Source organism: Diabrotica undecimpunctata, chromosome 10 (genome assembly GCF_040954645.1).
Source record: "Diabrotica undecimpunctata isolate CICGRU chromosome 10, icDiaUnde3, whole genome shotgun sequence".
NCBI lineage: Eukaryota > Metazoa > Arthropoda > Insecta > Coleoptera > Chrysomelidae > Diabrotica > Diabrotica undecimpunctata.
Window position 1 is genome coordinate 48,186,743 of NC_092812.1, and position 14,954 is coordinate 48,201,696.

The 14,954-nt window shown below is 33.8% G+C and overlaps 1 protein-coding gene and 1 long non-coding RNA gene across 2 annotated transcripts in view; one reads left to right on the forward strand and one right to left on the reverse strand.

The window, feature by feature from the left end:
• Positions 1 to 4,527: 4,527 nt before the first annotated feature.
• The window catches only part of kon (chondroitin sulfate proteoglycan 4-like protein), a 47,353-nt gene continuing 36,926 nt past the window's right edge, over positions 4,528 to 14,954 (reverse strand). The window contains exon 12 of the mRNA XM_072545794.1: positions 4,528 to 5,234. Within this exon, the coding sequence (XP_072401895.1) occupies positions 4,717 to 5,234 (518 nt within the window). The 3' untranslated portion in view covers positions 4,528 to 4,716. The remainder of the gene's footprint in view (positions 5,235 to 14,954) is intronic.
• LOC140452366 (uncharacterized) lies at positions 5,724 to 7,419 on the forward strand. The gene is made up of 2 exons (XR_011952177.1): positions 5,724 to 6,125; positions 6,656 to 7,419. It is a non-coding gene; the product is annotated as an uncharacterized lncRNA (long non-coding RNA).

The following is a 14,954-nucleotide window of genomic DNA, read 5'->3' on the forward strand; positions in this document are numbered from 1 at the left end:
TTTTAGTCCACCTATTATCATCCAAGAACAATTTTAACTCTGAAAAATCATTCAAGTGAAACATAAAGAACTATTTCAATGCTTGAGATCTTCTTCTTCGGCTTTTTCCAATTATGATTTCCCCTTTTTCGTCCTCCACATATACCTATATATACATATTTACCCAGTCACCTTCTCTGAGGTCTTTATCTATCATAGCATTTCCTATGTATGTTTTCCATCTTGTAGCAGGTCTTGTCTTCTTCTCGGCGGGTCCCAGTCCAATATTCTTTTCGGTCACCTGCTGTGCTATGGCATTCTTTGTATTGAGCATTCTACTTCCATTCTGTTCCATATTTCCTCTGTTCTTATTCTATCCGCTCTGGTGATTTGTAGATATCTTCTCATAAAATCCAGTTTAACTGCTCTTATCTTACATGAAATATTCAGGATAAAAAACAAGCTCTAGATGTAAAACCCCACATGTCCACAGCTGACTTCGGTGCAAACACTGACGTGTCCACGTCAACCAATAAGAATGGAGTTGGATGTACCACGTGGGTGGAAAATGTTTAATAACATTGTAAGTAGAAACCTGGAAGTTAAGGAATCGTTTTTCAGTTGAAGAAAGTTCCAAGGGAAAATTGAATCCATCTACTGTTACATCTTGGACTTGGACATTAAAAAAATGCAATTTAAAAAGAATCGAGGCTTTCGAATTCTGGTTATACCGCAGAGTATTCAAAATATCATGGACTAATAGAAATACAAATAAAAAAGTACTGGAGAGGGTTGGTAAAGAAACAGAACTAATCACCACTATACAAACCAGAAAACTAGAATACCTAGGCCACGTGATGAGGGGACCAAAATATGAAATTTTGAGACTCATAATACAGGGAAAGATTCAAGGAAGATCTGTTGGCCGAAGGCAGAACTCATGGTTGAAGAATCTACGTAATTGGTATCAATGCAGATCGATTGATTTGTTTAGAGCAGCAAGGTCAAAAATAAAAATAGCCATTATGATTGCCAACCTCCGTAGGGAGACGGCACTCTAAGAAGAAGACTGTTACATCGTATATACGGACATAACTGGACTATCAGAAGGAATCCAATGAAATAGCGTCATACCTTCAGAACATTTGAATTAAATAACAATACAACAATCATTCTGTGATGGTTGTGGCTCTCAAAATAACAATTCCGCAGTCATAGGAATATTACCAAACTGGCTATTAAATTTGAGTCCCTCAGGCATCGAAAAAGTTCTTCAGTTGTATGACATTTGTACATTCCTCAAGACAGATTTTTGGCAGAATTAACAACACACCTGAAGTTACGTGTCCCGAACAGTATATAATATAATAAAATATAATAAGAAATAATAGAAAATTAGATCAAAATCTACATGTTAGGGGGTCGATACTCTACTTCTTGACAGGAAAACTAACGTTTAGTTTAAGATAAAGTCACTAGCCACTGGCATTTTAAATTTAAAATGCGAAGGGGCGTAATAATTTTAAGAACTCCAAATGGCGTTGCAGTTAGAGAGGAAGTTTATATAAAAATAATTTCGAAGCCAGTAAATATTTGCTAACAGTATAAGTAAACGGATACACTTGGCAAAACGCTGAAACAATATCTTTTTTCAAGCAAGCCTTTGACGAAAATCCTACAGTATTTACGTCAAAAAAAGGTAGTTGCCTAAAATTTCAAGATGCTTTGAGGAAAGAGGAAGCAATTAACAACCAAACTGAAAAATTCTGTTTGGAAGAAAACTTACATTTTGATATTTAAATATTTTGGACTTTTTCATATTATTGATGTATGCCTGTGACATGTATTTTTGTTTAATAAAAAATATCAAAAATTTAGTTTTTCCAATTCCAGACATTTTAGGTAAGAGTTTGTGGTCCAAACACATATTTTATGTATCCAAATTTAAATTTTATTTAACAAAACTCCGATCCAACAGATTTATGGGCACAGTGAGCCGAACAAGATTCATTCTGGAAGTATTTAGTTTTTGCTTAGGTTCCTTTGGAATTTTTCGTTTTATAGTAGCTACTACCATAAAATGGTCCGTGTTCCTGTCTTCTCCTCGAAAGCTTCTAACATTCGTAATGGTATTAGCGTGTTTATTTTAAATTAAAACATGTTCTATTTGATTGACAGTGTTACCATCCGGGGAGATCCATGTTGTTTTATAGATGTCTTTGCTGTCAAAATTTGTACTCATGATTTTCATATTTTGTTTATTGCAAAATTTATTAGCAGCACGCCGTTTTCATTTGAAGTTTCGTGTTTACTTTTCCCTTGCGTGATATTTTTGTAGATGTTTTCTCTTCCGAATTTTGCGTTAAAGTCGCCTATCACTATACTAATCTTCGAATTGTTGGTAAAAATCCATTTTTATATCGGTGTCTTTATCTTCACCCGGTGGATGAACGTTAACTATATACATTTTACGGTACTTTCCTCTCAGACGTAAACAGCAGATCCTTCCCGAGATTGGCTTAAAGTCTATTACACTTTCCTTTATTAAAAACCCCCTTCTGATATTCCGATTGTCTTAAGTTTTGTTTCTTAGAGAGCAATCAAGTTCAGTTCGTATTGATTTCAAGATGCCGATTAGGTTTTTCCCTCTACATAAATACTTTTAACATTCCACATTGCTATTTTTAGTTGGTTTTCCCTTAATTTATTTGATCGTCTCTACCATTATCCCTTTGGTTTCCATAGTCGTGTCCTTATTCGTTGCCTTTTCCGCCTTTATTTGTTAACACTACGGTGCTTCTTTCAGTTTTTTTAGTCATTGCCTATGTCTTCAAAAATTCCTTTATTTCTCCTTTCAGTTTCATATACCCTATTTGTGTCTTCCTTCCCTTGCTATTTTTCCAATGGCAGCCTGCATTCCTCTTTCCATTTTTGTCATACCCGACTCTATATAGATGCTCTGTCCTACTATATTTTTGAGTTTGCTTTTGTTTTCCAGCACACTCACTTTGTCCGTCATGTTTTCTATTTCAGCGAGGAACATTTTGTCGCTTATTTTGCTACCTTCTTCCAATTTAATGTTGAGGTGAAGATTTGTTTTCATAAATTGCTCGTTTATATTTAGTATCTCTCATATCATCAGTTTTCAAATCTTAAGTCTTTTATAACTACATTTTTCTCCAGCTGTTCTATTCTCTGATTTGCCTCATTAAGTCCATTCTCTAGTTCTACATTTTTCTACCTATCTTTACATATTTCTCCGCTGAGAAGATTAAGCTCAGGAGTTTTGTTTTTATTTCTGCCAAATTTCTTGGGTTAGTAGTCTTGAGATTCTTCTCTACTAGAAACGATTTTTAAACGCCCTCGAATATATTTTTCTAGATGTTTTGCGAATTTGTTTATTATCTCTCGTGTCTATTTTCTTTCTAATAGATGGGTTATGTATAGTATTAAGACTTCTTACTAGTTTGATTGATCAATCTATTCATTTTTGATACGCTTAATTTTAAGTTTATGTTAAATGATTTAAGGCTGTGTTAGCAGTTCAAGTACACTGCGATTTGAAATGGGCGTATCACTTACTTTTCTACACTGCTTACGCGAGACCATCTTTACTCAGTGCCGCCGGCCGACGGGTAGTTTAATGACAACAAATACATTATTCTCCATTCAAATTAGTTTTAACACGAACTAACTGACCGTACGTTCATGAGATTTGACGTCACGAAGGCGATAACGATGAAACTAAGCCCAATGATGAGTAACACGTTTCACTATTAGATTTCAGTATTTTTTAGCAATTTTCTTTAAAATTGGAACACGCTTTTCTCGACTATTACTGGACACAGAAAGGTGAAACAAAAATCAACGATTACAGAAAAAAAAACTCTTTCGAGTGATGGGCGTAAAAAGTTTGGTTATAATAGAACGTTAAACAGTATATTCCAATTTTTGAACAGAAGTTTCAAAAAAATAAAAAAAGTAAAACCATCAGTTTAAAGGCAACATAATTTCGAATAACGTGTCCAAATTTCGAGACATTTTGTCAGTAAATAACAGAGAAAACACTGTCCCTAGGTTTTGGTGCACCGATAAAACAGCCTTAATTCTGATTTATCAGCTGGTGTTCGGATTTTGTGGCCTTTGTATTCTGATTTTCCTTGTATAAAATTCGTTTGTTTACTAATTCAAGTGGAATTTTTTTTTGAATGTCATTATTAATCGGCGTGAGAAAAATAGTAGATAGTTTCGTGTCTGTCGTGTCCTAGGCTTTTAATTACACAAAATGTTATACAATATGCACATGAATTGTTTTTTCTATTTTTTTTTTGTATATCAGACAAGAAAAATTAAGAGTTTATTGACAGAAGTGAATTCTGAAATATTTTGTAAAATTTATTCCAAACATTTTGTTAAAAGATCTCATTTAGTGATAGCTCTTTTTTGGACTAAAGACGAAAGTAGCTTCCTCCTAGTCCTGAAGTATTTTATTTAAATAGGATTTTGTTTTTAGGTTAGGGTAGGGTAAAGAAAAACATAGCTTTTTTTATTAATACATTTTAAATGTTTAGATTTACATAAATACGGATTCTTCACGTTTTAACAGTTACTAGACAAAACTATAATAAATATAAATAACTGTAACCTCGATATTAAGATGTATGGTTATCATATTAGCCACTTAAATCACAAGTTGCAGCTAGACATGTTCATGATATAAGAGATAAATAAACATGTTTAAACCCAATATTGATTCTTTCGTAAAAGAATGCTGCTGTTGGATGGACAAGGCATTGGCTCTGGTACCTCTGGCTCATCAAGTACCTCACTCCAGTCATCCATTTGATCATCTACTCCATATGGATAGAACATATGGGGCGACTCTAGTTCAATTTTAGCCAAAGGAGTTACTTTGCAATGAGGCACTATACTTAGAGGTGTAAAATCGGATGAAAAGTCTGATGTAAATTCGGCGGAAACTTCTGGAGTAAAATCTGTTGTAAAAACTGGCGCGAAGTCTGCCGATACATCAGTTGTAAAAGAAATTGGAAATTCGGATGTAAACTCGACTGCGTATTCATCTGGTAACGATTCTCTTAAGGATGGCGATGATGTCATAAGTCTATCAGGTGGACGGGGTAATGGTATAGGTTGAACGCAATGTTCTTCTTTGTTTATGTGATTATCTACTGATCGACACTTAATAACCACGATAACTGCTATGCCCAAAATTACAATTCCTACTGCCATGCTCACTAAAAATAAAATATTATTTAAATATTGTATACTATTGCCGTTGAACTGTATTATATAGAAGAGGGAATTTATTATAGGAAATATAAGATACAGGATAACAAGAATCGCAATACAGTGGAGCAAACATTTAAAAATGGATTAAATTATCACTGGGAAGCTTTGACCGTAGTCTTCCGGTCGATTTGTTTCCTCATTCGCCACTCGCTTAATCAGACACTGACCCATGACCGTCCTAACTGCATCACTCGATCTGAAACTTGTATTTCATTAGCCATGATTTGGAAATGTGCCCCCTACACTATACGCAAGTCTGTAAGTCAAGAATATTGTAAGAAAACCTGTCTCTCTCGCGATAGACCGGGCACTAAAAAATGAGCAATGCTTATGCACAGGATACAGACCCAATAAAAAGAACTTGGGAGAAAAAGAAAAGCAATACAACGAAGCGTTACAATACAGCTCACCTTAAGGATTAGAAAGTTTGTAACGAGTCCGTTACTTAAAGAACCATTTACCTTTTTGTCACTGAGATCCTTTAATTTAATTATAAATTAAATTCATTTTTGAAATATTCTTAAACCAAATATTTAAAACTCCAGTAAAATATAATTTTCGAAAGTTGGCATTAAATCCCGCCCTCTGTCTAAGATTCTGAAAGTACATCGGCGTGTCAGCCGTAGCATCGTCAAACCGACAGCTTGTTAAATCACTTGTTGCTGGGATCTCGTTGAGTGAACATCGTTTGTTCAAGGCGGCTGGGGAAGTGCCACTCTTTTTTCCCGAATTTGGTTTAAGTTTATTTTATGTGAAGAGCTGTTATTTTAGAAGAAACCATTTGAGTTATTTTGTTGTTTTGTACGAGGATATTTTCAGTTGGATCACCCTAGCCGGTAAGATAACATTACAAATCAATTATAAGGAAAAATCCTTCATATCATCCGCCATTGTTAGTAAAATTCAGACCTATTTTAATTTCGTCTTTGATAGTTATTTCATATATTTGATACATGTTATATTTCACCTTATTTTATTAAGGAAAAGTTTTATACCTAAATAAATTATAAGTATTAGATTCTATATCTATCTCAAATTTTTATTTCCTTTCAAGAATTAAAGCAAACAATTATTTATTTCAATTTCATACCGTTAAACCGGCTAATATTTCCTTTTTTTTTTCTATTCTATAATATATAAGATCATGTTTGCTGTTAAAATTATCTATTTAATATATCCATACATTATAAAAACATTGTCACACCATTCGAAGGTCACTATTTACCGAAAACCATTAAGGTTTTTATTTCAATTTAAGGTCACTTGCTGACATTTTTTGTATCGCCTTCCAAGGTTGATAACCCTTGTGTTTTTCCTTAACTTTTGTATGTACAAAAAACATGGAGTAACACAACTGTTTTTTTAGCCTACTCAAGGATCCAGTTACAAGTCAGGGGAAGAATTATTTTTTAGTTGGGGTTATACTTAATAAAGATAAGGGGAAGGAGTTTCAAGTTGGTTTTTTTATGGGAAATTAAGAAGCAGTTTAAAGGGACGTATTTGTCCAATAGTACCTGATCCAGGGAATACAGGTTTGGTATCTTGTTACCACCTGAGTCCAGTTCTCCACTCTTCGAGGGAAACCGACAGGAAGAACTGACTTATTTTTTTTATTATCATTCAATTACTTTAAATAATTTTTTATGTCCTCTTCAAGGTTTAACTTTTGGTTCAATTTTTAATAACAAAAACTATCCTTAATAATAAATATTTTCAATTTTTCCTAAAAAAAAAACATTTTATCATTGTAATTTAATTTAATTATTTATTGTTTACCAAGGGATGAGGTTATAACTCTCCCTTGAATTTCTCTTTGTTAGGTTATTGTGTGCACACATATCCCAGAGAATTTTTTACTTAAAACCCTAAACAATTTTTGAATGAAAACTAGCTATTAGTGAGTAGTATATAATTATATTTATTATTTATACATTATTATTGGATCTAACTTTTGTCACAATTTGAAATTTTTAAGGGGTATATCAGGGGTAAATTGTTTTATAATTATTCAGGGATTTTACTGTAAATATAGATAAGTTAATTGTATATAAGAGGTGATGGGTCATATATAAGTTTTTAAAATAGTCTGTACATAAAATTGGTATTTATTAAAGTTGGGTTAAAATTTAATATTTCAATTAGTACCTATCTTTCTTATTTTCAGCAATACAAGATATCTCGGAAGAAAACATTTAACTTCCTGGCGCCCAAGCATTCACTAGAGCAACTTTTACTTTTCATCTGTTTATTTCTTGGTGGTTTTCTTGTCATTAATTCTTATATCTTACGGTCTCTGTAGGGCATGCAAATTGGCTGAATCCTTCTTTGAGTGTCAAGTGGTCATTCTCCTGCATAGTCGCTAGCCAACACTTAATTCTGTTATATTTTAAAATTCATATTTACTTCATAAAATTCATATTTATTTCTTTTACCTAATTTATTTCTATCTAATCCCTTCCATCTTCTGTTATTCCACATATTAGTTCGTTGGTGTATCAAGGTACATTTTAGAGTTTACCCTTTTGCTACACTGGATAGAGTCACCCAGACTTCCTCTAGCACAATTGTTGCTACATTAACATATTTTTGTTACATTGGCGAGCCCAACGTGGTGCCTTTTCTCAGTTCAGACCGTACATTCTGTAGTATATTTCTCTTTGCAAAATATTCAATATTATTTCTAATTTGTTCCTGTTGCTCTCTGTTCATTTTTTTTTAACTTCCTTATTTATTTATCTTTTCTTATTAGATTTACATTTATAGGTATACTTGTATTGCTGCAGTTTACTTATATTCATATTTAAACTCTCACCTTCTTAATCATTGTGTACAGTTAACAATCTATTTTACTATTATTGAACTATAAGAATTTAATAATTTAGATATTACTATTTTTATATATATTTATTAGCCAATATTGGTGGGTTTTTATATTCAATTATTTGTTAATCATATACTTGTTGAAACCATTGTGTGTTGCTTCAAGGATTGTGTTATATTTACTTAACTTTACTTAACCATTTTAAAATTTTTGTGAATAACTTTAGGTTATTCTTGGATTGATTTTGTGGTGTGTTGTTACATATTTATTTAGATATATATATATGTATTTTTTTTTAAACCTTAGATTATTCTTCGATTGATTTTGTGGAGTGGTAATACATTATTTCCTTTGTCTACTCATCTATTCATCTATTTTTTTTTCACAATGTCTGCATTCAAGGTAGAACATTTATTAGTCAAGGAATTAGATTATGAGTTGAGAATTAGGGACATCAATATTGATGAGTCTTCCAATGTGGATTTAAAACGCAAACTATTGCGTGGAGCTTTAAGGCAAGAAGAAGGAAACAGAAGCTTTCGACAAATTTCTGCCACAAGTATTCCTTTTCTAGAACAGCAAGAAGAGATTGATGAGACTGTGGATGATTTGGCTAAAAGGATATCCGATTTTAGAGGGACTGTCCAAGATAGCCTATACTCCAGGCTGATATCACGTCTAGCTCATGTCTCAGGCCGTGTTCATTTATTGTCGTGTTCAAATGAGGATCAGCAATCTTATAAACGCTCAATTTCAATCCGAATTCTTAGCCTAGAGGGTGAACTTGATTCACGAGTAAATCCAATTGCTACTTCAACTCCTATTTCTTCTGTCCAAGCAGCTAACTCATTTCTACACCCCAAACCTGTTCAGGTACATAAATGGGGCATTACATTTTCTGGTGAAGGTCATTATGACCAAGTAATTTCTTTTTTGGATAGGGTGGAATGTCTTCGAGTATCGAGAGGTGTAAGTGAAGATGATCTTTTTGCAGCTTCTGCTGAATTGTTTACAGGCACAGCTTTTACGTGGTTTAGAAACAACCGCAATAATTTTTCTAATTGGTCTGATTTGGCTCAGAAACTTAAATCTGATTTTCTTCCATATTCATTTCAAGATGACCTTCTAGACCAAATCAAAAATCGTAAACAGAAGCCAAATGAGTCTGTTACGATGTTTATCAATAACATTTTGGGTATGTGTAGTCGCCTTGAGACTCCTCTAACAGATTCTGCAAAAATTAAGATTATTCAGAAATGTCTATTGCCTTTTTATCACCAACAATTAGCTTTAGTAGACATCACCAGTATAGCAGACATCACCGAGAAATGTAAACGTTTGGAGGAAACTTTATCTTGGTCTTCTCAACCTCCCACCACTTCCAAACACTCTTCTGACTCTTTCGGTCACCAAAATTCTTTTAGACACCGTTCTTGGCAATCTAAGGGCCCTGAGCGTAATATCTCAGTTGTAAGTTCTGTAGTGTGCTGGAATTGTCGTGAGTCTGGCCACACTTTTTATGATTGCGGCATCCCTCGTACCCGTATTTTCTGCCACGGTTGTGGTAGGGAAAATACCCTCAAACGAAATTGCTTTAAGTGTTCGGGAAACGAACGATCGGAGGCCCGTCCCCTGAGCGTTTCTCCGTCCACACCCCCATCAGGGAATCAAACCGTTACATCAAGCGAAGTCACTGGTCCAACCACGTCAAGCCACCCAAACCCATCTTCCAGTCGGAAAGGGAAAGGGGTTGTCCCCAAAAAACCAACACACACCACACCAAGTCACTCCAAGAAGTAACTTCTCAATATAATACATTTGATTCGCATAGATTATCTTCCCCAAATATCTTCCCAAATTTTAGTAATAAACAAAATAGTAGCAGTGTAGTAGTTCCAGTATCTATACCAGAGTCTACCACAATTCAGGAGGATTCTTTTATTTCTGATTCTTCTTGTTTGCCTATTGCATCCTCTGATTGTGTAGGTAGAGATAATAAGTTTAGTTTAGTACCATTTAAAATTTTTGATCAATCAGATAATAATTGTTTTGATTTGAATTCGTTATTAGTGAGAAAGCATAATGATAATAGACCTTATCTTCCTATTAAGATTTTAGGACAACCTTGCTTAGCTCTTATAGATAGTGGCTCGAACATTTCTGTGATAGGTTCACATTCATTAACTTTACTGAAAAATGCTGAGGTTTCCATTATGCCCATTTCTTCTCTGCAAGTGTCTACTGCAGATGGTACAGTTCAGTCTATTACAGGCAAATTTGAAACTGAAATCACAGTAGCAGATTTATGTAAACAAATTACATTCTATATTATTCCTTCAGTTCAGAATTCTATAATTTTAGGTATGGACTTCTTAAATGCTTTTAATAGCACACTAAATTGTTCTAATTTTTCCTTTTCTATTTCTCAATTTAATCTGTCCTTACTTAGTGCTATTCAGGATTTTACTAGTTTATCTAGTTCAGAACAAAGTCAATTAGAGAATATGATCTCTAAATTTACAACTCTTTCGTCAAAAGACAAATTAGGTCGTACATCCTTAATATCTCACACTATCGAAGTGGGAGATACCACACCTTTTAGACAATATCAGTATCCTATTCCTCAGGCTTGGCAAGTTGACTTGGAAAAGGAAATTGATTCCATGTTAGAGTTGAATATCATTGAACCTTCCACGTCTTCTTACTGTAGTCCTTTGTGGTTAACCAAGAAAAAAGATGGATCTTTTAGGGTTTGCTTCGATGGTCGAAAGTTGAATAATATTACTACAAATCGGGATGCTTATCCTATTCCCCGAATAGACGTCATTCTAAGTAAACTCCAGAATGCTAGGTATATTTCTTCTATCGATCTATCTAAAGCTTTTTTACAGATTCCTTTGAGTGAGGAAAGTAAAAAGTATACAGCTTTTGCAGTTAGTGGGAAAGGATTATTTCAGTTTGTCACTATGCCTTTTGGTCTTGTTTCAGCTCCTCAGACAATGTGTCGTCTGATGGACTTAGTCATTGGTCCTCAGTTAGAGCCCTATGTTTTTTATTATTTGGATGACATTTTGGTTGTCACTCCTGATTTTTCTCTTCATATGGAAATTTTGGATAAGTTGTTTTTACGTCTCAAAGAGGCTAATTTAACTATTAATTTAGATAAATGTCAGTTTTGTCGTCCTAGTCTTAAATTTTTAGGATATGTAGTCGATAGTAAAGGTTTAAGGACTGACCCTGATAAAGTTACAGCTATCAAAGATTTTCCTATACCTAAGACTACTACTCAAGTCCGTAGGATATTAGGCATGTGTGGATATTATCGTCGGTTTGTGCCGTCTTATTCTACTTTGTTATCTCCACTTACAGATCTCCTTAAAAATAGGAAAAAAGGCCAAACTATTACATGGACTTCAGAAGCCGATGATGCTTTCCGGCGTATAAAAGAAGCTCTTACTAGTGCACCTGTCATGACATCTCCGAATTTTAAAGAGCATTTCTATCTCATGACAGATTGTTCCAACACTGCTTCAGGTGGTGTACTGTTTCAAATGAAGGATGGTTCGGAACATCCAATAGCTTATACCAGCAAAAAGCTCAATAAAGCACAGAAAAATTATTCCACCACAGAGAGAGAACTTCTTGCAATTATCCATGGTCTTGATGCCTTTCGGTACTATCTTGAGGGTCGTAAGTTTACTATCATCACCGATCATAGTTCTTTATTATGGTTACATTCCATGAAAAATCCGTCACAACGTTTATCCCGTTGGATTTGTAGGCTTTCTGTCTTTGATTATAATATTGTTCATCGCAAAGCCAATGGTGTTGTGGTTGCAGATGCGTTGTCACGTACATTCGATATCAATCTTTTAGATCTGTCCACTTTATCTCCAGATAATTGGTATCGAAAGATGATTCATAATGTCACCCAAGAACCTACTAGATATCCTGATTTCAAGGTAGAGAATAATATCCTGTATAAACATGTAATCAGTCCAGTTGAGTCTTTATCGAATATGTCTGATTGGAAAATAGTAGTCCCAACAGCAAATAGGGATGAAGTCTTGAGAACTTTTCATGATGATGTGACATCAGGTCACTTTGGTTTTTATAAAACATTTAGTAAAATAGCTGAGTTATATTACTGGCCTGGTCTGCGCAACTCAGTTAAGAAATACATCTCTAGATGTAGAGTTTGTGCAACATGCAAGCCGAGTAACCTACCTCAAGCTGGATTAATGGGTTCGTTTAGGAACATTAATTTTCCTTGGCAAATGATCTCTTTAGACCTTATTGGACCGTATCCCCGTAGTTATTCAGGTAATACGTATTGTTTGGTAGTTGTAGATTACTTCACCAAATTTCCTTTAGTTTGCCCTCTTCGTAAGGCTACAACTCCAGCTATTTTGAAGTTCTTAGAGGAGCAAGTGTTCTTACTATTTGGTATTCCCCAAATAGTATCATGTGATAATGGTCCACAATTTATTTCTAAAGCCTTTAAAGATCTTTTAAGTAAATATAAGGTCCAAAAGATATTCTACAATGCAGCTTATCATCCGCAAGCTAACCACACTGAACGTGTAAATCGTAGCATTGTTACCGCTCTTCGATCTTACACTTACACTGATCATAGAGCTTGGGATCAGTACATTCATTCAGTTGCTCAAGCCATTCGAACTTCTGTTCATGAAACCACTCAGTGCTCTCCAGCTTATGTTAATTTTGGTAGGCATGTTCCATTGTCAGGTGATTATTTCGGTTTAATTTCTGAAAATTCAACAACTCTTCCTCAAATTTCTGAGAAACTTCACCGTATGGAAGATCTCCAAAACTTACCTCCAATATTCGCTGACATTAGGAAGAAGTTGAAAGCTTCTTACTGTAGAAATCAGCATCAGTATAATTTGAGGAAACGAGATTTGCGATTTTTTGTGGGCGATCGAGTGTTGAAACGGAATTTTGTAAAATCAAATAAAGGTGATGCCATTTCTGCTAAGTTTTGTCAGAAATATGTTCCCTGTACTGTCGTTAGGGTAATATCTCCTTTAGTATATGAATTAAAAGACAATTCGACAAATAGACGAATTGGTCAATTTCATATAAAGGATTTACTCCCTGATAATACAACAGATGAGGCAACATCTTCATCTTCAGAGGAAGATTAACTTAATGTCTATTAAGTTAACTTATTCCTATGAGTGTTATTGTTTTGGCTCGGTTTGGTTACGATTTGATATTTTCTTAGATTTTTGTTATTAATCACCAGATTTGATATATCTACAGCTTATACTTTGATTAGTATCTGTTTATAATTAGTTAAAATTATTAAGGCCATTAGAGTGCTTACGTATATTAGATGTTGCATTGGGATGGAACTAAATATTGTAATGCTACTATACTGTGCTATATGTTTATGTGTTGTATAACCTATGTTCCCATTTTGCTTACTTGTTTTGCCAGGTTGGAAAGAATGTTGTAATTTTTTTTATGGATTTGATTCCGTTTATTGGTCATGGTCAAGTTATATAGGAACATGTATCTGAATGTGCTATGTGGGATGTTTTTTATGTCATTAGGAATTTATATAGATAATCAGTATGCATACTTTTAGTACAGTCCTATATTATATAGACTATTCTGCCTGTGTATATGTGACTGAAAATGTGGGTTCGAAGTTTTAGTTCAATTAGAGGCCTCAGTTGTTCAATGAATTTCGGAATTCACCATTTTCATGACAAGTTTACAGTTATCTAGGCAGTAGAACGTCTTCAATAGATAGTAAATTATCGTTAATATTAATTAGGATTTGAACATTTAGCTTTAATCCTTAATATTTTCAGACTTTGGTCTAATAACAGAATTGTTCCTTAGCTGATTTATTATTCTTACTTATATAGTTTACTCAATCCATGACATATTCCCTTTACAGCTAGCATGTTTAGATTACAGTTATGGATAGTGATTCCATATTTTGGCAACAAATGACCATTTATAGTTATTTTCACTTCTTTCCTCAGGCACTTATCTATATTTTGGTATATTGAATTAGGAATTATCCTGTTCTCTTTTATTAATATCAGAACGAATTATAAATCTGCAGTTTCTTCAGAAATTGGTCTACTCGTTCTTGATGTTCTGTTTTGTTATTACTCCTACCTTAACTCTTACTATTTTGCTATGGTTGTTAGAGTTACTGGCACATTAAACTCTTTTTAGTGCTCTTATGTTAGATATTCTTATAAATTTGTTGTAGCTACCTGCTATAGTTATCGAGTATCAGCATAAGTTAATTTTGTTGTTTTTCTAGTTTTTGTTTTTGGTTTTTATTTTGGATCCCAAATGTACTGATGGCAGATCATCAGGATGGAATCGATTTTATGGCTGTCCTTTTGTTTAAGCCGTTAGTCCCACATTTTGATCCAATAATTTATTTGATGAATTTTAAGGTTAGGCACATATTACCGGATGTGGGTATATGTGGACCTACCCTATTTGGTTTATTTGGTTATAGTGTGAATTGGGTCATTATTTGCCTGATTGATTATCTTTGGATATGCTACTTTATAAATCTGTTGTCCACTGTATGGTCAATTTTGGATTTACCATCCAATTCGACACTTATATTGTTGTCTATACATTTGGTATTTTTTATTGTTACTTATATTGTTTTATATAAGTACGTTGGTACTTTTATTATTACTTATTATTGTGTATCGGTCCACCTATTTGCCTGATTGATTATTCCTTGGATATGCTCTTCTATAAATCTGTTGTCCATTGATGAGTCAATTTTGGAACCAGGGTCCGATTTCACATTATTTTGAATTATTTGTATTGAGTA